Below are 25364 nucleotides of genomic sequence, written 5' to 3'. Positions count from 1 at the left end.
TTGACCCCACTTTCAATCTTGATCAGCTACCACCAGATTTCTCCATGACATCATTTACCCTGGGGTCAGAAACATCTGGTCTGGTGGTCTCTATCCTGATCTTCTTGCCTTTCCTCTTATCAGGCGAGGACAGCCTGCCAGAGGCTTCATTCTATTTATGAGGGTGAGGGGAAGTAACTTGTTTGAGGCCATACTGGAGGGCTCTGTGGGTGTGCCTGGTGAGACTGCAGGTTTCAAACTGGAGTTTTTAAAATGGAGTTGCTTAGGCTCAGGCCTAAGTCCATCCTAATACCTCCAAAAGATTTCATGTGTATCAACTGCAAGGAAATCTATCACCTTGGCATTCAGATGTATTCATTGGGGTTTGGATTTTAATAGATTACTGCATTCATATTTTCTATTTCTTTTCTTTGTCCTTCTCCTCCCCCCTTCCTCTTCCTCTTTCCTCTTCTTATCTTTGGTACCAGGAATTATACTTGGGGGCACTTAACCACTGAGCCACATCCCCAGCCCTTTTTATTTCTTATTTTCATACACAGCTTTGCTAATTTGTGTAGAGTCTTGTTAAGTTGCTGAGGCTGGCTTTTGAATTTGCAATCTTCCTGCCTTAGCCTCCCAAGTCCCTGGGATTACAGGCATGTGCTTCTCCACCCAGATCTATTTCTTCTTTGATAATCAATGGTCTCTACCACTTACATCTTCAACTTTCTTGGTGAAAAAGCCTACACCTAAATCAGTTTCTCTGGGGCTGGGGTTATAGCTCAACGGTGGAGCATTTGCCTAGCATGCATGGGGCCCTGGTTCCAATCCTAGTGCCAAAAAAAAAAAAAAAAAAAAATATCAAGTACCCTCTCTGCTTTTTCTTTTTCCCTGACCTTCACCCCTTAAGTCCTCACTGCCTCAATTGCTCCTTGATGCCTTTAAACAGATTAAATTTTGCCTACTTTTCTATATATTTTTTTCTGTTGGAAAAAATATATAGAAATATATTGGGGCTGGGGATGTGGCTCAAGCAGTAGCGCGCTCACCTGGCATGCATGCGGCCCGGGTTCGATCCTCAGCACCACATACAAACAAAGATGTTGTGTCCGCCGAAAACTAAAAAATAAATATTAAAAAATATTTTAAAATTCTCTCTCTCTCTCTCTCTCTCTCTCTCTCTCTCTCTCTCTCTCTCTCTTTTAAAAAAAAAGAAATATATATATAGTTTGCCATTAGCCATGATACTAGTTTTAGAAACAGAAGTTGTTTGCCATTCACTTTTTAAAAATTCTTTTTCTTAGTTTTTTTTCTTAGTTGTTCAAAACATTACAAAGCTCTTGAGATATCATATTTCATACATTTGATTCAAGTGGGTTATGAAATCCCATTTTTACCCCATATACAGATTGCAAAATCGCATCAGTTACACATCCACTGTTTTACATATTGCCATACTAGTGACTGTTGTATTCTGCTACCTTTCCTATCCTCTATACCCCATCTACTGTAATTCATTTCTCTCCCTTGTTTTTTTTTCCCTTTCCCCTCACATCCTCTTATATGTAATTTTATATAACAGTGAGGGTCTCCTTCCATTTCCATGCAATTTCCCTTCTCTCTCCCTTTCCCTCCCACCTCTCATCCCTGTTTAATGTTAATCTTTTCCTCCTGCTCTTCCTCCCTGCTCTGTTCTTAGTTGCTCTCCTTATATCAAAGAAGACATTTGGCATTTGTTTTTTAGGGATTGGCTAGCTTCACTGAGCATAATCTGCTCTAATGCCATCCATTTCCCTGAAAATGCCATGATTTTGTCATTTTTTAGTGCTGAGTAATACTCCATTGTGTATAAATGCCACATTTTTTTTATCCATTCATCTATTGAGGGGCATCTAGGTTGTTTCCACAGTCTAGCTATCGTGAATTGTGCTGCTATGAACATCGATGTAGCAGTATCCCTAAAGTATGCTCTTTTAAGGTCTTCAGGGAATAGTCTGAGAAGGGCAATAGCTGGATCAAATGGTGGTTCCATTCCCAGCTTTCCCAGGAATCTCCATACTGCTGTCCAAATTGGCCACACTAATTTGCAGTCCCACCAGCAATGTACAAGTGTACCCTTTTCCCCACATCCTCGCCAGCACTTGTTGTTGTTTGACTTCATAATGGCTGCCAATCTTACTGGAGTGAGATGGTATCTTAGGGTGGTTTTGATTTGCATTTCTCTGACTGCTAGAGATGGTGAGCATTTTTTCATGTACTTGTTGATTGATTGTATGTCCTCCTCTGAGAAGTGTCTGTTCAGGTCCTTGGCCCATTTGTTGATTGGGTTATTTGTTTTCTTATTGTCTAATTTTTTGAGTTCTTTGTATACTCTGGATATTAGGGCTCTATCTGAAGTGTGAGGAGTAAAGATTTGTTCCCAGGATGTAGGCTCCCTAGTTACCTCTCTTATTGTTTCTCTTGCTGAGAAAAAACTTTTTAGTTTGAGTAAGTCCCATTTGTTGATTCTTGTTATTAACTCTTGTGCTATGGGTGTCCTATTAAGGAATTTGGAGCCCGACCCCACAATATGTAGATCGGAGCCAACTTTTTCTTCTATCAGATGCATAGTCTCTGATTTGATATCAAGGTCCTTGATCCATTTTGAGTTAACTTTTGTGCATGGTGAGAGAAAGGGATTCAGTTTCATTTTGTTGCATATGGATTTCCAGTTTTCCCAGCACCATTTGTTGAAGATGTTATCCTTCCTCCATTGCATGCTTTTAACCACTTTATCAAATATAAGATAGTTGTAATTTTGTGGATTAGTCTCTGTATCCTCTATTCTGTACCATTGGTCCACCCACCTATTTTGGTACCAGTACCATGCTGTTTTTGTTACTATTGCTTTGTAGTACAGTTTGAAATCTGGCATCGCTATACCTCCTGATTCACACTTCCTGCTTAGAATTGCTTTTGCTATTCTGGGTCTTTTATTTTTCCATATGAATTTCATTATTGCTTTATCTATTTCTACAAGAAATGCCCTTGGGATTTTGATTGGCATTGCATTGAACCTATAGAGAACTTTGGGTAATATCACCATTTTGATGATGTTAGTTCTGCCTATCCATGAACAGGATATATTTTTCCATCTTCTAAGATCTTCTTCTATTTCTCTCTTTAGGGTTCTGTAGTTTTCATTGCATAAATCTTTCACCTCTTTTGTTAGGTTGATTCCCAAGTATTTTATTTTTTTTGAGGATATTGTGAATGGGGTGGTTTTCCTCATTTCCATTTCAGAAGATTTGTCGCTGATATACAGGAATGCCTTTGATTTATGCGTGTTGATTTTATATCCTGCCATTTATTAGCTCTAGTAGTTTCTTTGTAGACCCTTTTGGGTCTTCTAGGTATAGGATCATATCATCCGAAAATAGTGATAATTTAAGTTCTTCTTTTCCTATCTTAATGCCTTTAATTTCTTTTGTCTGTCTAATTGCTCTGGCCAGTATTTTGAGAACTACATTGAATAGAAGTGGTGAGAGAGGGCATCCCTGTCTTGTTCCAGATTTTAAAGGGAATGCCTTCAGTTTTTCTCCATTTAGAATGATGCTAGCCTGAGGCTTAGCATAGATAGCTTTTACAATGTTGAGGTAAGTTCCTGTTATCCCTACTTTTTCTAAAGTTTTGAACATAAAGGGATGCTGTACTTTGTCGAATGCTTTTTCTGCGTCTATCGAGATGATCATATGGTTCTTATCTTTAAGTCTATTGATGTGGTGAATAACGTTTGTTGATTTCCGTATATTGAACCAGCCTTGCATCCCAGGGATGAATCCTACTTGATCATGGTGCACCATCTTTTTGATATGTTTTTGTATCCAATTTGCCAGAATTTTATTGAGGATTTTTGCATCTAAATTCATTAGGGATATTGGTCTGTAGTTTTCTTTCTTTGAGGTGTCTTTATCTGCTTTGGGAATCAGGGTGATATTGGCCTCATAGAATGAATTTGGAAGTTTTCCCTCTTTCTATCTCCTGAAATAGATTGTAGAGTATTGGTATTAGTTCTTCTTTAAAGTTCTTGTAAAACTCTGCTGTATATCCATCCGGTCCTGGGCTTTTCTTGGTTGGTAGTCTTTTGATGGCTTCTTCTATTTCCTCACTTGATATTGGTCTGTTTAGGTTGTTTATATTATCCTGACTCAATCTGAGTAGCTCATATGTCTTAAGGAATTTATCGATGCCTTCACTATCTTCTATTTTATTAGAGTATAGGGTTTCAAAATAATTTCTAATTATCTTCTGTATTTCTGAATTGTCTGTTGTGATGTTGCCTTTTTCATCCCGTAAGCTAGTAATTTGGGTTCTCTCTCTTCTTCTCTTTGTTAGCGTGGCTAGTGGTCTATCAATCTTATCTATTTTTTCAAAGAACCAACTTTTAGTTTTGTCAATTTTTTCGATTGTTTCTTTTGTTTCGATTTCATTGATTTCAGCTCTAATTTTAATTATTTCTTGCCTTCTACTGTATTTGCTGCTGATTTGTTCTTTCTATGGAGAAAGGAAGTGCCACTACAGTAAAATTCTGGACATATTTTTGAAGGTACAGCTGTAACAGTGGTCCACTTTATGCTTTGAATGTAGCCCCTGCTGCTCTGCCACTGCAACTTATTTTTAAAATGGACTTGTTTCTTTCTCTTTCTCTATCCCTGCTCCTCCCTAATCTCTCCCCCTCCCCAATCTCCATCCTATGCAGAATTATCTGTCCCTGAGCACACACTTAGCATAGGAACCAAGTAATCCAGACTTTGGGGATGGCACCAGAAGATCTTAGAAATGACTATCTCTCAAATTAGCAAGCGAATCACCACTCCAACATGTGGAATGCAGCCTTTGAGTCACCTCTTTCAAAGCCCCCTGTTCAGGCTGATGGGCAGAATCACAGCCCATGAGACAGGAGTCCCCTATGCTTCTCCTTTGCTAGCAAAGCAATTCACCTTCTTTTTCCCTTTTCTCAAAACCGTGTCCTCGTTATCAGGTTGGCATCAGGGATAAGGACTGAGCTTTCAGCAACCAAAAATAACCAAAGGGTTTATTAATGAATTGGATGTGTAGTATGAGACCAGGGGAGGCCTAAACATATCTCCAGACACTGTGAAAGGAATCATGTGACTGGGTTTACAAGTTAGTGCTCTTGCTGGTGAACCACTGTGCTTATAGGTATAAGGTCGTTGCTTAGCATCCAGATGGCCATCTTAAGTGACAGCTGCCATTTTAAGGAAAATTTTGCTTTCCCGCCTAAGGGTGTTTCTGAGAAAGGCTCACCATTCCCTCATACCAACCCAACCCCTAACCACCCAGCTCTGATTCCTGAGCCTGCCTCATAAAAGCCCCAGAACCCAAGCCTGTTTTGCCTCTCTCCACTATAGAGAGGCGGCCTTTATTTGCCGGCTCTGATGAATACACTCTCTTGTGTGTCTCTGCCTGGTCTCCGTCTTTCATTTCTCACTCACTGGTCTCTCATTCCTCACTTTCCCTCCGATAGGATTCTGGGTACCTGATGGTTAAGTCCCGAGGGGCAGGAGTTCTTATGATATAGAATAATTATGAAACTTCTAGAAGGAAGATCCTACTTAAAATATTCCCTCTTTGCCTGTGCCCATTAGGACAGTTCAGGAACTCCACAGGACTGTGAGTGTCACCTTGGTGGTGGTCTCACTTCTTGTTTCATCCTCAGCCCTGCCTTTCCTTTTGCATTGTCGCCCCAGTTCCCTCTTTTAGAAACAGCTGTTAATTATGACATAGCCAATGAACAGCACTCTGCCTCTGCCCAGGACTTCCTGATTCTCCTTTTATAAACACAGAGACAGGACAGGGAGTCAAGGAGTGGTGAGCTCAGGAGTCCCCAGCCCAGCTCTTCCTGCCCACGGGGAAGATGAAGTTCTCCACAGCTGCCCTCTCCTTGCTCATTCTTGCTGCTGCTCTTGGATCCCAGGCCCGGGTCATACATGGTGAGTCCAGTGAGCTTTCTCACTGGTGGCCAGGTCCTCGGTAACTCATGGTCTGGGGAGGAGATGCAGCGGGCACCATTTTCCTCTAGTGGCTCCTGTCCATCCCAGACATGGTGGTGGAACTTACTTAACAGAAGAGCAAGGTATAGACCTGGAAAAGGTCTGCAGCCTGGAAAAAAAAAAAAACTGTCCACAAATGACTGGTCCTGTTTGGGGACAATTATTTCCTTTTTCATGGCCAGAGTTATTGGATACCTTTCCTTAGTGGACATGGGGACTATTCAATGCTAGATCAAAAAAAATTATAGTACAACTGGAAATTTTTTGGAAAGAAGCATAGAATTCTATGACATTTGAACCATTATATACAATCTAATATAAATCTGTCACATTGGAGAGGAAGTGGTCCAACCCAGGCAAGTGTCTCACACAAGGTCACCTAACCACTCTATTTTTTAACAAATATGTGTCTAGTGATTCCTCTGTACAGGGCAGGCACTATTCCAAGTTTCTTATAGATGCTAACGAATTTATTCCTGCTAATAATCCTGCAGGATAGATATTATGTTAAATGATGTGAATTAGCTATTTTTGTTGGGGAAAAACCTAGCATGATATCAGTCATTTATTTGCATATTATTGTTGTTGTTGTTGTTGTCATTTTGTAAATGAGAAAACTGATTTATAAAAACTTTATATAACTTGCATGAGATCACCCAGCTGGTAGGTGGTGAAATTAGGATAGGAGCTAGTTTGGAAGTAGTTATGGGAAGCCAAGACTTTTTAAGATATTTTGTACAGGCCATCCTGACCATATCAAGCATATGTATACATGTGCCTCATTATATATAATTTATATGTAACTACTCAACCTTGCCTTGATGTCCTTGGGGAATTGTTCCAGGATCTTACATGGATACCAAAATCCCTGGATGCTCAAAACCTTATATAACCCATGCACACCTTCCCCTGTGCTATAAATAATTTCTAGATTACTTATAGTACCTAAAACAATGTAAGTGCTAGTAAATAGTTGTTATATTATATTGTTCAGGAAATAATGACATGTTCAGTACTGATGCAACTTGTGTTTTTGCTTTGTTTCAGTTTTAAAGTTCTAGGTATTGAAACTAGGCTTCATACATGCTAGGCAAGTGCTGTAACACTGAGCTACATTCCCAGCCCCTTGGTGCATATTTTCTCTTTCTTTCTTTCTTTCTTTCTTTCTTTCTTTCTTTTTAGAATATTTTCAATCACAGTTGGTTGACTCCATAGGTGTGGAACCCCCAGATACAGAGGGTTAACTATTTATAAGAAATGAGCTAAGAGAGGGACATGGTGGCACACTCCAGTAATCCCAGTGACTTGGGAGGCTGAGACAGGAGGATCACAAATTCAAGGCAAACTTCAGTGTCTTAGTGAAGCCTTCAGCAACTTAATGAGACCCTGTCTCAAAACAAAAAATATGGAAAGCAGTATGGAGAGTCCTCAGAAAACTGGGCAGGGAACCACCTTTGATCCAGCTATCCCAGTCCTTGATTTGTACCCAAAATCAGCATACACAGTAATGCAGCCATGTCAATGTTTATAGCAGCTCAATTCACAACAGCTAAACTATGGAACCAACCTCGGTATCCCTCAATAGATGAATGGATAAAGAAAATGTGGTATACATAGTCAATGAAATATTACTCAGCTTTAAAGAAGAGTGAAATTATGGCATTTACCAGTAAATGGTTGGAGTTGGAGAATATCATGCTAAGTGAAATAAGCCAATCCCACAAAACTAAGAGCTGAATGAATGTTTTCTCTAATATGCAGATGCTAAAATCACAATGAGGCGGAGGTGGGGGGCCACTAGGGAAGAATAGCGTTATCTTAGATTGTAGAGGGAAGTGTTGGAAGAGGGGGGGGGATTGGGGGATAGAAAAGATAGTAGAATGAGACAGACATTATTACTTTATGTATATATGTGACTGCATGACCTATATGATTCTGCAACATGTACATTCAGAAAAATGAGAAATTATATCCCATCTATGTATGATAGAGCAAAGTACATAAATGCATTCTACTGTCAAGTATAACTAATTAAAACAAATTTAATATTTTTTAAAAAGAATCAATGAGAACCAAATTCAATTTTAAGTTACATTTATATTTTCTTTCCTTAAGTGCAAAAAAACAATCATATTTACTTTATGTGAAATACAGGTTAATGAAGATTGACATTAAAATCTTTTCAATGCACTCCATTTTTTAAAAAAGTAAGAAGTCTATGATAGTGTTTTTGAGTTTGTATTTTTAAATATCTATAATAAAACACTTCTTTATAATTTTTTCATTAAATAAATAAATAAATAAGAAGGACTGGGGATGTAGCTCAGTGATAAAACACCCCTGCATTAAATTGCGGGTACCAAAAAAAAAAAAAACAAACAAAGAAATGAGCTAAGAACAAGAAAGCAATTGTTGAACTAAGTTGATGACTGAATTCTTGATGCCAAAATCATTAATTTATGTTTTGATATGAAAAATAAATATCAATTTTAGAGCTAGTTTTAGTCTGTGATACAGGCAATTGTGGAAATGACTGAATTGAAAGGGAGGGAAAGAAAAAGGGAGGGACAGAGGAAAGAAGGAAGGAGAGCTAAAAGTTTAGCTGCATTTGCCTAATTAGCACAATACAGGTCTATAATCCCCCAAACAGTTAGTGCTGTATGAATTTCAGAATATAGAATTTGGGGGGCTTTGAAAAGTTAAGATGATATCCAGTAATTTCACTTCTGGGTATACACCCCAAAAAACTTGAAAGCATGTGCATGAAAAGATTTCAGTACCACCATGTTCTTAGCAGTGTTCTCCACAGCAGGCAAAAGGTAGAAACACGATGTGTCCATCAGTGGACACATAATGGATGGGTGAGTAAAATGTGGTAGACACATGCAACGAAATATTATCCAGCATTGAAAAGAGAGGAAATTCTGACATGCTATTAAGTGAAGCGAGTCAGTCACGAAAGACAGATGCTGCATGATTCTCCTTGTATAAGCTACATAGAGTGGTATTTGCAAGGTTTATGAATGGATGGTGGTGATACTTGCACTATATTTGGAATATATTTAAGGCTACTAAACTGGACACTTTAAAATGTTTTAATAGCAGAATTTGAAACCATATATATATTTACTACAATTTTTAAAAATTTTTTTAAAGACAATAAACACCTGCTTAACTTTGTGGGATCTAGAAAGCACACTATTTCTATGAAATGCAGCAATATTTCTATTATGTTTTAAATCTAGAAAGATCCTCCTAAAAGCTCATGTTTTGAAAGTGTGACCTCCAATGTAGCAAGGTTTAGAGGTGGGCTTTTAGGCATGGGTGAGAGCTGTAAACTCAGGTAGATTAATCCATTTTATGAATTAAGAATTTGAGTGGACTGCTAGTTGATAACTATGGGAAAGGGGGTGCGTAGCTGGAGTAGGTCACTGGGACACGACTTCGGGGATTATATACCTTGTCCCCGGCTCCTCACTCTTTTTCTCTGCTTCCTGGTTGTCTCAAGCTGAGCAGATTTCCGCCATTGTCCCCTTGGTCAGCCTCACCTGAGGCCTACAGCAATGGAGTCAGTCAGCCAGGGAATAAAATCTCTGAAACCAAGAGCACCAAATAAACATTCCTTCCTCTAAATTATTCTTGTCAGGTGTTTTGATCACAGCAATTAAAAATTGACTAATAGTCAAGAATCCACCCAGGCAACCCTGGTAGTAGCAAACACCTGTCATCCCAGAGACTAGGGGCAGGGGAGGGGTGGGGGACACTGAGACAGAAGGATCACAAGTTCAACACCAGCCTCACCAACTGAATGAGATCCTCAGCAACTGAGCGAGAACTGGTCTCAAAATTAAAAAGGTAAAAAGAACTGGGGATGTAACTCATTGAGAAAGAGCCCCTGGGTTCAGTCCCCAGTACAAAAAAAAAAAAAAAAAAAAAAGCTGACTAACACAATTCTTCAGCAAACACATAAGTATTAGTACCAAATGGGATAAATAAAGATTGTAAATAGGTTCACATCATTTCAAGGGACATTGTGCCACCAAATGAGCTGATGGACAACTTGCTGTTTGCCAGTCTTGTAGAAGGCAAAAACATGAAGAAAGAGTGTGGACTTCATCACATTAGGAATGGATCCCTTGAAGTTACTCATATTGGACTTCCATTGTGCTATTAGTATTCAAGAGACAGTAGAATGTCTCTGTGTCTCAAACATTTTCAACAGGGCCCTGAAGAATCGCAGGGAAAAAGAAGACAGAAGGGCTAAGGCAGGCTTCCACCCAGACAGGTGACTGTGTTCCAGGATCGGGGCCTCTCTGCCTTGGGATGGGGTGAGGAATGGGGTGGGTGGAGATGCTGAAATGGTGCTGTCTCCCAGTAAATTCCACCCCACCTGTCTGTTTCTTTCAGATCTAGAGAAAAGACAACTTCTGAGGATTCCTATTGAGTCTCCAAAAATTCAGCAAGGTAAATGACCAAATAGGACATATTTCTAAGCAGCAGGGGGGCTCAGACTTATGCTAGAGATTCATCCACCCTGTTGACAGGACAGGCTGAGAACAGGAGGGCCTGAGGGTGGGGAAAGTCTCCAGGGAAGATCAGGATGGGCCACGGGTACCTCCTCTAAGGATGCCGTCTCTATGGCCACCTGGCTGTCCTGAGAGTCCGCCCAGCTGGGGCACAGGGTGATCTGTGATGCCTGCAGCTGCCTTTCCCTTCCAGGGCTAATGCTTCTGCCCCTATCATGGTTCAGACACAGAGGTCAGCTCTGGGGTGGGGGATTCTGAAGCAAGGAGATGACACTGAGTGCTGCCCAAGGAGGAAGAAGCATCCCCTCTGAGCCCTGGTCCCCCGCCAAGGTACCCTTCACAGCAACCTACATGGTACTCCTGATGCAAAAGACTTGGCCCTCAAATGGACTTTCTCTGCCTGCAGATATTCTTCAGGAAGCTGCTGACTGCTGCTTCGTATATACTCGGTGAAGTATCCGGTGTTCATTTATGAAACATTATTATAAAACGAGCAGTGGGTGCTCTCAGCCAGGTGTCATGTAAGTGTCAATCTCACCCGTCATGTGTTGGGAGCCAGGGAGCCGGCAGGGTCTTGGAGGGAGGGCATGAGGGATGGGTGTCTAAAATAGTCCCACCCTTGAATTTTGCCAGGTAAGGGACAACTTGTGTCCTCACCAGGGTCCTGCAGGGCATGAGGAATGAGACCTTCCTAGTGGAGAGGAGGAGAGGGGAGGAAGGAGAGAGCAGGCAGAAGGCTGCCCAAGGACACTCCCATGAATCCTCAGGGAGCCTCCCAGGCAGAGGAGGGTCTCAGAGAGGATTCTGGGCCTGAGCTGCCTTCTGCAGAGAATGGAATGAAGAGACTGTTGGGTGGTGATTCCCAGGGGTAAGGAGGATGGGGCTCCTTGCATCCACCTGCTGAAGACAACTCATTTTGCAATCCTTTCCCCACTTTTCTCCAGTTTCTTCAGCAGGAAGGGACAACGAATCTGTGCTGACCCCAATGATGGGAGAGTCCAGAAGTGCATGGCAAACTTGAACTTAAACTCATAGACCACGGATCTGGAGCTAAAGAAATATCAATTGAGGAAAAGGAACACAAGTTGCCAGCCACCCCACCCCCAACTCCCTCAACCCAACTACCTCCTGGGAGATTCTTGGCCTGAATTATTGAAAACAAGTGAACAAACAAAAAAAAAGTCTGTATTCTGTTTGGTGTTAAAGCAACGCATCTGGTAAACAATAAACAGCATCTGTGTGGATTCAGCCTGATTTGACGGCAGATCCTGAGTTGTAACCACCATGATTGCCCCAGACCAACTCAAATTGGATTTTCCTGCATAGATTCCCAGAAAAGTATAAAAGGATAAAACCATTAGAGTGATATGTGGAGCTTTACAACCAGAGTCTGGCTCCAGGAGAGTGCCTGACACTTACGTCAGTGTAAGGTAAACCAGGTACATTCCAGCTACAATGAAGTCTCTTTTCTCCAAACCCAGTTCCCTGCCTCTCTTTCTGACTCAAATTGCATCTATCAGTGAGTCCCCAGTAAACTGCACTCTAATGCTCCATCTGTCTGTCTCTCAGGTCTCACGGCACCCTGTGCCAGTCCTTATACACCAGGACTGAGTTGTTCTAGAGAAAAATCCAGTTACTTTGCTAATTTATTTTGAAGTTTATGAGGAAGAGGAAACTGATGGAATTACTCATCTTAGGATAAGTATTATCTTTGAAACAAGAGATATCATAGTATTATTTTTAAATAGCTAAAGCCATGACTCATTCAAATATAGATTGAATGTGTGTATTTAAACCATACATGATGTCATGGGTCCATGTGTGATGGAATCATAAAACTGATCCAAAAAATCACTGGAGGAATAGAGTTTATAGAGTTAATTGCAGATGATATTCTAAAACATGTTTGCTAAGTTAGGGGATAGATTAGTACCTGTGTACTTCTGGGGGACAGAAATCATTTGCATGTGTCCTGGTCAAAATTTTCAAGTTAATACGTTATTTCTTAAACTCTGGGACCTGGTTAATAGTAAGTGGAACATAACCCCCTACCTACCATCCTCTACACTTACGGGAATCCTGGAGAGGGGTAGGGGCTGTTAGCAACATTCCAGGATGACATAGGAAGGTATGCACTTATCCTTTGCCCTGTTTCTAAGTCTTAGTTGTTTTTATTAATATACATAAGTTCTGAAAAGACTTTTCCTCTAAAGTTAAAGGATATTTTTAAACCATGTAAGCCAGTCACAGTGACATACACCTGTAATACTGGCTCTTCAGGAGGCTGAGGCAGGAGGATCGAAAGTTCAAGGTCAGTCAGGAAAACATAGGAAGACCCTATCTCAAAATAAAATAAAAAGGGCTGGGGATGTAGTTCAGTAATTGAGGGCCTGGGTTCAATCTCCAATGCTGCAAAAAAAGAAAAGCAAAACTTTTAAAGAGAGTAGCTATCAAATATATGTACACGGGCTGGGGATGTGGCTCAAGCGGTAGCACGCTCGCCTGGCATGCGTGCGGCCCGGGTTCGATCCTCAGCACCACATACCAACAAAGATGTTGTGTCCGCCGAAAACTAAAAATAAATATTGAAAAATTCTCTCTCTCTCTCTCTCTCTCTCTCTCTCCTCTCTCACTCTACCTTTTATATATATATATATATGTATATATATATATATATATATATATATATATATATATATATGTACACCTCTATTTAAGCATATAAGCTTATTTTTACAATTAGTACACCTTGGTTACTATCTCATAAAATTCAAAGGACAGCACTGAATTCTAAACTACAACAAAATGTTTTCTATTTGAAAAAGTTTTAGGGCTGGGGATGTGGCTCAAGCGGTAGTATGCTCGCCTGGCATACGTGGGGCACTGGGTTCAATCCTCAACACCACATAAAATTAAAATAAAGATATTGTGTTCACCTAAAACTAAAAAATAAATATTTTTTAAAAAAGAAAAAGTTTTAAACTTATGTCTACTTTTAGTATGATTTGCCTAAGAAATCAACAGGAGGAAATAACTTTTAGAGCAATGAGTCACAAATTGCAAAAAAAAAAAAAAAAAAAAAAAAAATTCCTGAGATAACAACAAAAACTGGGGATTTTTATAACCCAAGGAAACTAGACACAAATTCACATTATGTCTCATCTTCTCTTCCCTACCAAAATAGCTAGTATTTTTAAAGTTTTGTGGTAGTTTGGAAAACAGTATCTTTCACCATACCATGGTCATGCTCAAATGACACAACTTATTTAATATCTGACCCATGAGAATCTCATGCAAGTCTTAGTTTCTAAGAATTTTCCATTAATTTTCAGTCTGATTAACCAAAAGAAAATGATTTGTCTTTATTTCATTATCACCATTGTGCATTTGCACATGGAAACTCACACCTCTGGTTTTACTTTATTCTCTGTTAACTACCTCATCCTTGCAGTTATCCAAGGACCTTGTAACTGTGCACTGGGGATTTTGTTAAGAGAATGGATCACCTATGCTCTTTTAACCACACCCATGAGGAAGAAGAAGGCGGGTGGGGGTGGGAATCAGGTAAATAAGCCTTAGAAATAGAATATGACTGGAACTATGGGATTTGAATGCCAGATGCGGTGGAACCACTTTGCAGGAACACTTGGCCCAACTTGGAGGGAGCAAGGGCCTAGAAACCTTCTGAATAGAGTTGATGACTTAGTAGGAATTAATATTAGCACAGCACCAATTTATCCATTAAGCACAACTATTGGGGTCCTCGAGTATATAGGTCCTCTCCTAAGGAAGAAAATCTAAATTTAAAAATACACTTTTAGCTGTTGAACTTATTATGCACTAAAGTGTCAATGTATTGGAAAGTGGAGGGGCAGTACGTGGGAAGAGAACCCAAGTCTTCAGGGCCTTCTGCACACAAAGACTTTGATGTTGGCCCCAAGTCCATGAGAAGCCCCTGGCAGATTCTGAATGATGAATCACAAGGCCAAGGCTGCAGGCCTGAGCATACCTCCTGGAGGGTACCCTGATTGCAGGCTTTAGGGCACTTGAGAGTCAGGGTGCAGTGGTTAGGCCTTGAGATCATCAGAGCTTAGATGCTTGTCCCCTACATCATTAGATCTATTCAAGACCAGATTCAAGGGATCTCTAACCAAGCCATGAACCAGCTTCTGTTACAAAATTGGGCCATCTGGAGTCAGCATCACCTGGAACCTCCTGACCATCACCATTACCTCAATGACACCCTGCACCCCTAACAAGGGTCCAGACACTGCCGCCCCTCCCAGCAGGATGACACTACAGAAGATTGATCTATGTCCCTGTCCCTTAAGTGGCCCAATAACAAACAAAAAAGGAGGGAATGTGAGGTCCTTGCTTTGCATCTGGACGGCCATCTTAAGTGACAGCCGCCATTTTAAAAAAAAATTTACTTTCCCAACCAAGGGCCTTTCTGAGAAAGGCTCACCACTTTTTCATACCAACCTCACCCTTAACCGCCTGGATTAGGACCCTCCCAGCTCTAATCCCTGAGCCTGCCCGATTAAAGTTCCAAACTCCAAGCCTGTTTTCCCTCTTTCCATCTATGGAGAGTTGTGACTTTGTCAGCTCTGACAAATAAACTCTCATGTGGTCTCTGTCTTCCATTTCTTGCTCACCCATCTCGCGGTTCCTCGATTTCCTTTCAGTTAACCATATTTTATAGTTTGGGACAAAACATGTCTCCATGCTGAGGGCCATTACCAAGTAGGTATGACGCATCGTAATCCTTGCCAGTGTACCCCATGTTAAGTGGACTTGCCTTGGAAATTTGCTGCGACCTTGCTTGTGTGTTTGAGAAAGGTGACCCTGCTCAATCACCAGGGTGGATCCAGGATTAGGGTGTATTCCTGCAGGAAATATCTCTGTCCTTGGGTTTAGGGCGTGACAATAGGAGTTTTAGGGAAGTTGAGGTTGAAGATTATTGATGCTGGGATTAGGGTGTTCCTGCTGCTTGTTCCCGTTGAGTTCTAGTGAGATTAAAATGGGATTTGGAAAAAGCCTCGTGGAGTAGGATTTGGGATCGGACATATTGGAATTGCCCCTGAACGTGTGTGGAGGCTGGTGTGAGATCGGGAATAAAGAATTGCTGTTTGAATCTACAAAGCTGTGTGGTGGCTCGTGATTCTGTGCCAAGCCGAGACATTGGCACTTGGCTTCGGCATCTCCAGTGGTCCACATGTCTTCAGAGCTGAGTAGAATCTAACCCAGAGGTTAAGGCAACAAAGGAGACAGATATAACATGAAGACAGAGATGTCAAGTGGTTTCATCCTGTTCCAGTCACCCACCAGATATCTGCAGGACCACGTGAAGAGACACCATTTTCAGCAAAAGTGGCCTTCAGATCCCTGAAGAGCAGGCTATGCAACCGTTGTCATCACAACCCACCTGTCGGAGGTGTTATCTACAGCAAAGCTAGTGGGAGACTAAAAATGTGTGGCCCAGCTGTGTGGCCTCCAAAAATAGTGATTTTAAGTCAACTAACAGCAAGTGAAGCTGGCCGGTTTATTTGTTATTCTCAGTAACAAGAGCTTCATCTTGGGGCCATCAGGGGTGCGAAGGGCTTTCATAGGAAGGGAGAGGAGGTGCAGGGCAGGAAGGCCATGTGCTGAGTGGGGTCTTCATCATCCTGGGCTCGTGTCTGTTCTTCCTCTCAGAGGCATTGCAAAAGGGACTTCTACTTCCTGGGGCTGGTTCCTATGGTTTCTTAGATAAACATACACTTTTCTGCAAGTTAGACTTCACAGCAACTTACATGTTCTGTGTTAGTATCGGCTAACACAAGATTTAAAGATTCGGGAGCGTGTTCCACATTCTGATGTCATCTGAAGGTCATCAGATGTTTCTGAGTTTGGTAAATTCTAAGAAAGATTAGTTAGCAGTTCACATCTTCAGCCTTTAGGTGGGGCTTCTCTTTAGAATTTAGAAGGCTGGGCAAAAGACACGGGACTTGTCCTTGCAAAAGGATTTGGGAGGGGAAGCAAACTTGTGAAAGGGCAGAAAGGGGAAGTGAGAGTAACCCCGCCAAGGGTGACTCTTCAAAGAGTGGCCACTGTTACCTAAGACCCACAAATAAGCACTTTTTAATGTTTGTTGTTTTTGAGTTTGGATTAATCGACAACAACTCTTCCTCCTGGAAGTTCCAGAGCTGTAATCTTTATAATAAAATGGTAATCTCATAAGTAAATTCTTCCCCTGAGTTCTGTGAGCAGTTGGAGCAAAATATCAAACCTGAGGCGGGGGTCACGGGGTCTTTCTACGGTAGCCACGTCAGACAGAAGTGGTGGGCAGCCTGCCACTTGTGACTGACATCTGAAGCAGAGGCAGATCTGTGGGACTGAGCCCTTAGCCTGTGGGGTCTGTGTAAATAGTCACAAGAGAAGTATTGAAAGGGCTAATAGAAAAGAAACGGGGGATTTTCTTCCAAGGAGTAGTAATATTGTAGGGACAAATGAGACCAGGCACCGAAGACAGCAGGAAACAGTTTTATTTGGCTGCAGACAGGTTCAGAGAGCACAGCTTTTGCTGTAATCAATCAATCCCCTGAACCCCGAGTTCAGGTAGTTTCAGAGTTTTATACCCAGCATGTAAGGGGAGGGGCTCAGAAGTTCACAGTCTGCAGAAGTTCACATAAAGCAGCTTTTTCTTTCATGGTTTTGGGCAAGTTAACCCTTCAAGGACAACACCTGAGAAGGGGAGAGTTTCTTCTCCCCTCTTGTTCCTCCCCCCTGACAGCTGTTACCACTTAGCCCAATTGGTAACTTCTCTTAAAAATGTAGACATCTCCGTGAAGCCCAGCTCAAGGCTGCAGGCCTTGTTTGCACATTTCCACAAACTACTATACTGGATACATGTTTGTGAAAAACTAGTAAGGGGGTATCCAGCACCTGGACTGCTGATTTCTTCCCAGCCTGTGGCCAAGTAAAATAGGGCAGCATGAAAATAGGAAGTTTATCTACACTGAACTCTTTTGCAGAGACTCTTTTGCTGACAGTCCCAAAATCAGCCATGGTGAAGATTTCTGAAGAAGCCCAATTAAGTCTTTTCTAAGGAGAAAGGAAGTGCCACTACGGTAAAATTCTGGACATATTTTTGAAGGCACAGCTGTAACAGTGGTCCACTTTATGCTCTGAATGTAGCCCTTGCTGCTCTGCCACTGCAACTGATTTTTAAAATGGACTTGTTTCTTTCTCTTTCTCTATCCCTGCTCCTCCCAAATCTCTCCCCCTCCCCAATCTCCATCCTATGCAGAATGATCTGTCCCTGAGCACATACCTTGCATAGGAACCAAGTAATCCAGACTTTGGGGATGGCACCAGAAGATCTCAGAAATGACTATCTCTCAAATTAGCAAGCAAATCACCACTCCAACAGAGGACATGTGGAATGAAGCCTTTGGGTCAACTCTTTAAAAGCCCCCTGTTCCTGCTCATGGGCAGAATCCCAACCCTTGAGACAGGAGTCCCCTGTGTTTCTCCTTTGCTAACAAAGCAATACACCTTCTTTTTCCTTTTTCTCAAAACCATGTCCTCATTATTAGGTTGGCATCAGGGACAAAGACTGAGCTTTCAGCAACAAAAAATAACCAAAGGGCTTATTAATGAATTAGATGTGTACTATGAGACCAGGGGAGGCCCAAACACATCTCTAGACACTGTGAAAGGAATCGTGTGATTGGGTTTAAGTTAGAGCTCTTGCTGGTGAACCACTGTGCTTATAGGTATAAGTTCCTTGCTTAGCATCTAGACAGCCATCTTAAGTGACAGCTGCCATTTTAAGGAAAATTTTGCTTTCCCGCCTAAGGGTGTTTCTGAGAAAGGCTCACCACTCCCTCATACCAACCCAACCCAACCCCTAACCACCCAGCTCTGATTTCTGATCCTGCCTCATAAAAGTGCCAGAACCCAAGCCTATTTTGCCTCTCTCCACTATAGAGAGATGGCCTTTATTTGTCTGCTCTGATGAATACACCCTCTTGTGTGTCTCTGTCTGGTCTCCGTCTCTCATTTCTCTCTCGTTCCTCACTATTCCTTCAATAGGATTCTGGATAGCTAATGGTTAAGTCCTGTGGGGGAAGAGTTCTTATGATATAGAATAATTATGAAACTTCTAGAAGGAAGGATCCTACTTAAAATATTCCCTCTTTGCCTGTGCCCATTAGGACAGTTCAGGAACTCCACAGGACTGTGAGTGTCACCTTGGTGGTGGTCTCACTTCTTGTTTCATCCTCAGCCCTGCCTTTCCTTTTGCATTGTAGTCCCAGTTCCCTCTTTTAGAAACAGCTGTTAATTATGACATAGCCAATGAACAGCACTCTGCCTCTGCCCAGGACTTCCTGATTCTCCTTTTATAAACACAGAGACAGGACAAGGAGTCAAGGAGTGGTGAGCTCAGGAGTCCCCAGCCCAGCTCTTCCTGCCCACGGGGAAGATGAAGTTCTCCACAGCTGCCCTCTCCTTGCTCATTCTTGCTGCTGCTCTTGGATCCCAGGCCCGGGTCATACATGGTGAGTCCAGTGAGCCTTTTCACTGGTGGCCAGGTCCTCGGTAACTCATGGTCTGGGGAGGAGATGCAGCGGGCACCATTTTCCTCTAGTGACTCTTGTCCATCCCAGACATGGTGGTGGAACTTACTTAACAGAAGAGCAAGGTATAGACCTGGAAAAGGTCTGCAGCCTGGAAAAAAAAAAAAAAAAACTGTCCACAAATGACTGGTCCTGTTTGGGGACAATTATTTCCTTTTTCATGGCCAGAGTTATTGGATACCTTTCCTTAATGGACATGGGGACTATTCAATGCTAGATCAAAAAAAATTATAGTACAACTGGAAATTTTTTTGAAAGAAGCATAGAATTCTATGACATTTGAACCATTATATACCATCTAATATAAATCTGTCATATTGGAGAGGAAGTGGTCCAACCCAGGCAAGTGTCTCACACAAGGTCACCTAACAATTCTATTCTTTAACAAATATGTGTCTAGTGATTCCTCTGTACAGGGCAGGCACTATTCCAAGTTTCTTACAGATGCTAATGAATTTCTTCCTGCTAACAATCCTGCAGGATAGATATTATGTTAAATGATGTGAAATAGCTATTTTTGTTGGGGAAAAACCTAGCATGATATCAGTCATTTATTTGCATATTATTGTTGTTGTTGTTGTTGTCATTTTGTAAATGAGAAAACTGATTTATAAAAACTTTAAATAACTTGCATGAGATCACCCAGCTGGTAGGTGGTGAAATTAGGATAGGAGCTAGTTTGGAAGTAGTTATGGGAAGCCAAGACTATTTAAGATACTTTGTACAGGCCACCTTGACCATATCAAGCATATTATATTGTATACAGGTGCCTCATTATATACAATTTATATGTAACTATTCAACCTTGCCTTAGTGTCCTTGGGGAATTATTCCAGGATCTTACATGGATACCAAAATACCTGGATGCTCATGACCTTATATAACCCATGCACATCTTCCACTGTGCTATAAATATTTTCTAGATTACTTATAGTACCTAAAACAATGTAAGTGCTAGTAAATAGTTGTTATACTATATTGTTCAGGAAATAATGACCATGTTCAGTACCGATGCAACTTGTGTTTTTGCTTTGTTTCAGTTTTGAAGTGCTAGATATTGAAACTAGGCTTCATACATGCTAGGCAAGTGCTGTAACACTGAGCTACATTCCCAGCCCCTTGATGCAACTTTTTTCTTTCTTTATTCTTTTTAAGAATATTTTCAACCACAGTTGGTTGACTCCATAGGTGTGGAACCCCCAGGTATAGAGGGTTGACAATTTATAAGAAATGAGCTAAGAGAGGGACATGGTGGCACACTCCAGTAATCCCAGTGACTTGGGAGGCTGAGACAGGGGGATCACAAATTCAAGGCAAACTTCAGTGTCTTAGTGAAGTCTTCAGCAACTTAATGAGATCCTGTCTCAAAATTAAAAATATGGAAAGCAGTATGGAGATTCCTCAGAAAACTGGGCACGGAACCACCATTTGACCCAGCTATCCCACTCCTTGGTTTATACCCAAAGGATTTTAAATCAGCATATGACAATAATGCAGCCATATCAATGTTTATAGCAGCTCAATTCACAATAGCTAGTCTATGGAACCAATCTTGGAATCCCTTAATAGATGAATGGATAAAGAAAATGTGATATACATAGTCAATGAAATATTACTCAGCTTTAAAGAAGAGTGAAATTATGACATTTGCCAGTAAATGGTTGTAGTTGGAGAATATCACTCTAAATGAAATAAGCCAATCCCACAAAACTAAAGGCCGAATGTTTTCTCTAATATGCAGATACTAAATCACAATAAGGCAGGGGTGGGGGGGCCACTAGGGAAGAATAGCATTATCTTAGATTATAGAGGGAAGTGATGGGAGGCGAGGGGAGGGGATGTGGGGATAGGAAAGCTAGTAGAATGAGACAGACATTATTACTTTATGTATATATGTGACTGCATGATCTATATGATTCTACAGCACGTACACTCAGAAAAATAAGAAATTATATCCCATCTATGTATGATATAGCAAAGTACATAAATGCATTCTACTGTCAAGTATAACTAATTAAAACAAATTAAAATTTTTTAAAAGAATCAATGAGAACCAAATTCAATTTTAAGTTACATTTATATTTTCTTTCCTTAAGTGCAAAAACAATCATATTTACTTTATGTGAAATACAGGTTAATGGAGATTGACATTAAAATTTTTTCAATGCACTCCATTTTAAAAAAAAAATAAGAACTCTATGATAGTGTTTTTTGAGTTTGTATTTTAAAATATCTATAATAAAACTTCTTTTTAATTTTCTCATTAAATAAATAAATAAATAAGAAGAAGGACTGGGGATGTAGCTCAGTGATAAAGCACTCCTGCATTAAATTCCTGGTACAAAAAAAAGGAAAAAAAAAACAAAGAAAAGAAATGAACTAAGAACAAGAAAGCAATTGTGATGACTGAATCCTTGTTGCCCAAATCATTAATTTATGTTTTGATATGAAAAATAAATATCAATTTTAGAGCTAGTTTTAGTCTGTGATACAGGCAATTGTGGAAATGACTGAGTTGAAAGGGAGGGAAAGAGAAAGGGAGGGACAAAGGAAAGAAGGAAGGAGAGCTAAAAGTTTAGCTGCATTTGCCTAATTAGCACAATACAGGTCTATAATCCCCCCAAACAGTTAGGGCTGTATGAATTTCAGAATATAGAATTTGGGGGGCTTTGAAAAGTTAAGATGATATCCAGTAATTTCACTTCTGGGTACACACTCCCAAAAACTTGAAAGCATGTGCATGAAAAGATTTCAGTACCACCATGTTCTTAGCAGTGTTCTCCACAGTAGGCAAAAGGTAGAAACAAGATGTGTCCATCAGTGGACGCATAATGGATGGATGAGTAAAATGTGGTAGACACGTGTAATGAAATATTATCCAGCAATGAAAAGGGAGGAAATTCTGACATGCTCCTACATGGACGAGGGTCGGGTGACATAAGTGAAGCCATCAGTCAGGAAAGACAGATGCTGCATGATTCTCCTTGTATAAGCTACACAGAGTGGTATTTGCAAGGTTTATGAATGGATGGTGGTGATACTTGCACTGTATTTGGAATATATTTAAGGCTACTAAACTGGACACTTTAAAATGTTTTAATAGCAAAATTTGAAGCTATATATATATTTACTACAATTTTTTAAAAATTAAGACAATAAACACTTGCATGTTGCTTAACTTTCTGGGATCTGGAAAGCACACTATTTCTATGAAATGCAGCAATATTTCTATTACGGTTTAAATCTAGAAAGATCCTCCTAAAAGCTTATATTTTGAAAGTGTGACCTCCAATGTAGCAAGGTTCAGAGGTGGGCTTTTAGGCAAGGGTGAGAGCTGTAAACTCAGATAGATTAATCCATTTTATGAATTAAGAATTTGAGTGGACTGCTAGGTGATAATTATGGGCAAGGGAGGCATAGCTGGAGTAGGTCACTAGGACATGACTTTGGGGATTGTATACCTTGTCCCCAGCTCCTCACTCTTTTTCTCTGCTTCCTGGTTGTCACAAGCTGAGCAGATTTCCGCAATTGTCCCCTTGGTAAGCCTCACCTCAGGCCTACAGCAATGGAGTCAGCCAGCCAGGGAATAAAATCTCTGAAACCAAGAGCACCAAATAAACATTCCTTCCTCTAAATTGTTCTTGTCAGGTGTTTTGATCACAGCGATTAAAAATTGACTAATAGTCAGGAATCCACCCAGGCAACCATGGTAGTAGCAAACACCTGTCATCCCAGAGACTAGGGGCAGGGGAGGGGTGGGGGGCACTGAGACAGAAGGATCACAAGTTCAACACCAGCCTCACCAACTGAATGAGATCCTCAGCAACTGAGCGAGAACTGGTCTCAAAATTAAAAAGGTAAAAAGAACTGGGGATGTAACTCATTGAGAAAGAGCCCCTGGGTTCAGTCCCCAGTACAAAAAAAAAAAAAGAAAAGAAAAAAAAAAAGCTGACTAACACAATTCTTCAGCAAACACATAAGTATTAGTACCAAATGGGATAAATAAAGATTGTAAATAGGTTCACATCATTTCAAGGGACATTGTGCCACCAAATGAGCTGATGGACAACTTGCTGTTTGCCAGTCTTGTAGAAGGCAAAAACATGAAGAAAGAGTGTGGACTTCATCACATTAGGAATGGATCCCTTGAAGTTACTCATATTGGACTTTCATTGTGCTATTAGTATTCAAGAGACAGTAGAATGTCTCTGTGTCTCAACCATTTTCAACAGGGCCCCGAAGAATCGCAGAAAAGAACAAGACAGAAGGGCTAAGGCAGGCCTCCACCCAGACAGGTGACTGTGTTCCAGGATCGGGGCCTCTCTGCCTTGGGATGGGGTGAGGAATGGGGTGGGTGGAGATGCTGAAATGGTGCTGTCTCCCAGTAAATTCCACCCCACCTGTCTGTTTCTTTCAGATCTAGAGAAAAGACAACTTCTGAGGATTCCTATTAAGTCTCCAAAAATTCAGCACGGTAAATGACCAAATAGGACATATTTCTAAGCAGCAGGGGGGCTCAGACTTATGCTAGAGATTCATCCACCCTGTTGACAGGACAGGCTGAGAACAGGAGGGCCTGAGGGTGGGGAAAGTCTCCAGGGAAGATCAGGATGGGCCACGGGTACCTCCTCTAAGGATGCCGTCTCTATGGCCACCTGGCTGTCCTGAGAGTCCGTCCAGCTGGGGCACAGGGTGCTCTCTGATGCCTGCAGCTGCCTTTCCCTTCCAGGGCTAATACTTCTGCTCCTATCATGGTTCAGACACAGAGGTCAGCTCTGGGGTGGGGGGTTCTGAAGCAAGGAGATGACACTGAGTGCTGCCCAAGGAGGAAGAAGCATCCCCTCTGAGCCCTGGTCCCCCGCCACGGTACCCTTCACAGCAACCTACATGGTACTCCTGATGCAAAAGACTTGGCCCTCAAATGGACTTTCTCTGCCTGCAGGTATTATTCAGGAAGCTGCTGACTGCTGCTTCGTATATACTCGGCGAAGTATCCGGTGTTCATTTATGAAACATTATTATAAAACGAGCAGTGGGTGCTCTCAGCCAGGTGTCATGTAAGTGTCAATCTCACCCGTCATGTGTTGGGAGCCAGGGAGCCGGCAGGGTCTTGGAGGGAGGGCATGAGGGATGGGTGTCTAAAATAGTCCCACCCTTGAATTTTGCCAGGTAAGGGACAACTTGTGTCCTCATCAGGGTCCTGCAGGGCATGAGGGATAAGAGCTTCCTAGTGGAGAGGAGGAGAGGGGAGGAGGAGAGAGCAGGCAGGAGGCTGCCCAAGGACACTCCCATGAATCCTCAGGGAGCCTCCCAGGCAGAGGAGGGTCTCAGAGAGGATTCTGGGGCTGAGCTGCCTTCTGCAGAGAATGGAAAGAAGAGACTGTTGGGTGGGGATTCCCAGGGGTAAGGAGGATGGGGCTCCTTGTGTCCACTTGCTGAAGACAACTCATTTTGCAATCCTTTCCCCACTTTTCTCCAGTTTCTTCAGCAGGAAGGGACAACGAATCTGTGCCGACCCCAATGATGGGGGAGTCCAGGAGTGCATGGCAAACTTGAACTTAAACTCAGTCTTGTAGAAGGCAAAAACATGAAGAAAGAGTGTGATCCACGGATCTGGAGCTAAAAAAAATCAATTGAGGAAAAGGAACACAAGTTGCCAGCCACCCCACCCCCAACTCCCTCAACCCAACTACCTCCTGGGAGATTCTTGGCCTGAATTACTGAAAACAAGTGAACAAACCAAAAAAAAAAGTCTGTATTCTGTTTAGTGTTAAAGCAACGCATCTGGTAAACAATAAACAGCATCTGTGTGGATTCAGCCTGATTTGACGGCAGATCCTGAGTTGTAACCACCATGATTGCCCCAGAACAACTCAAATTGGGTTTTCCTGCATAGATTCCCAGAAAAGTATAAAAGGATAAAACCATTAAAGTGATATGTGGAGCTTTACAACCAGAGTCTGGCTCCAGGAGAGTGCCTGACACTTACGTCAGTGTAAGGTAAACCAGGTACATTCCAGCTACAATGAAGTCTCTTTTCTCCAAACCCAGTTCCCTGCCTCTCTTTCTGACTCAAATTGTATCTATCAGTGAGGCCCCAGTAAACTGCACTCTAATGCTCGATCTGTCTGTCTCTCAGGTCTCACGGCACCCTGTGCCAGTCCTTATATACCAGGACTGAGTTG

General features: G+C 41.5%; 1 protein-coding gene and 1 pseudogene across 2 annotated transcripts; both read left to right on the top strand.

Annotated features, from left to right (window-relative positions):
- Positions 1 to 5845: 5845 nt before the first annotated feature.
- LOC144255855 (C-C motif chemokine 23-like) lies at positions 5846 to 11795 on the top strand (annotated as a pseudogene). The gene is made up of 4 exons (XR_013343965.1): positions 5846 to 5972; positions 10440 to 10496; positions 10965 to 11079; positions 11503 to 11795. The product of XR_013343965.1 is annotated as a C-C motif chemokine 23-like (transcript).
- Positions 11796 to 18974: 7179 nt separating this feature from the next.
- On the top strand, positions 18975 to 24997 carry LOC144255854 (C-C motif chemokine 15-like). Its single transcript, XM_077800883.1, has 5 exons — positions 18975 to 19101; positions 23412 to 23474; positions 23597 to 23653; positions 24122 to 24236; positions 24659 to 24997. Exons 1-5 carry the CDS (start codon positions 19026 to 19028, stop codon positions 24753 to 24755), a joined length of 408 nt encoding a protein of 135 aa, XP_077657009.1. The 5' UTR covers positions 18975 to 19025; the 3' UTR covers positions 24756 to 24997.
- Positions 24998 to 25364: the final 367 nt, after the last annotated feature.

The sequence above is a fragment of the Urocitellus parryii genome, chromosome 7 (genome assembly GCF_045843805.1).
Source record: "Urocitellus parryii isolate mUroPar1 chromosome 7, mUroPar1.hap1, whole genome shotgun sequence".
Taxonomy (NCBI): Eukaryota; Metazoa; Chordata; class Mammalia; order Rodentia; family Sciuridae; genus Urocitellus; species Urocitellus parryii.
This window is presented reverse-complemented; position numbering and strand designations above follow the sequence as displayed.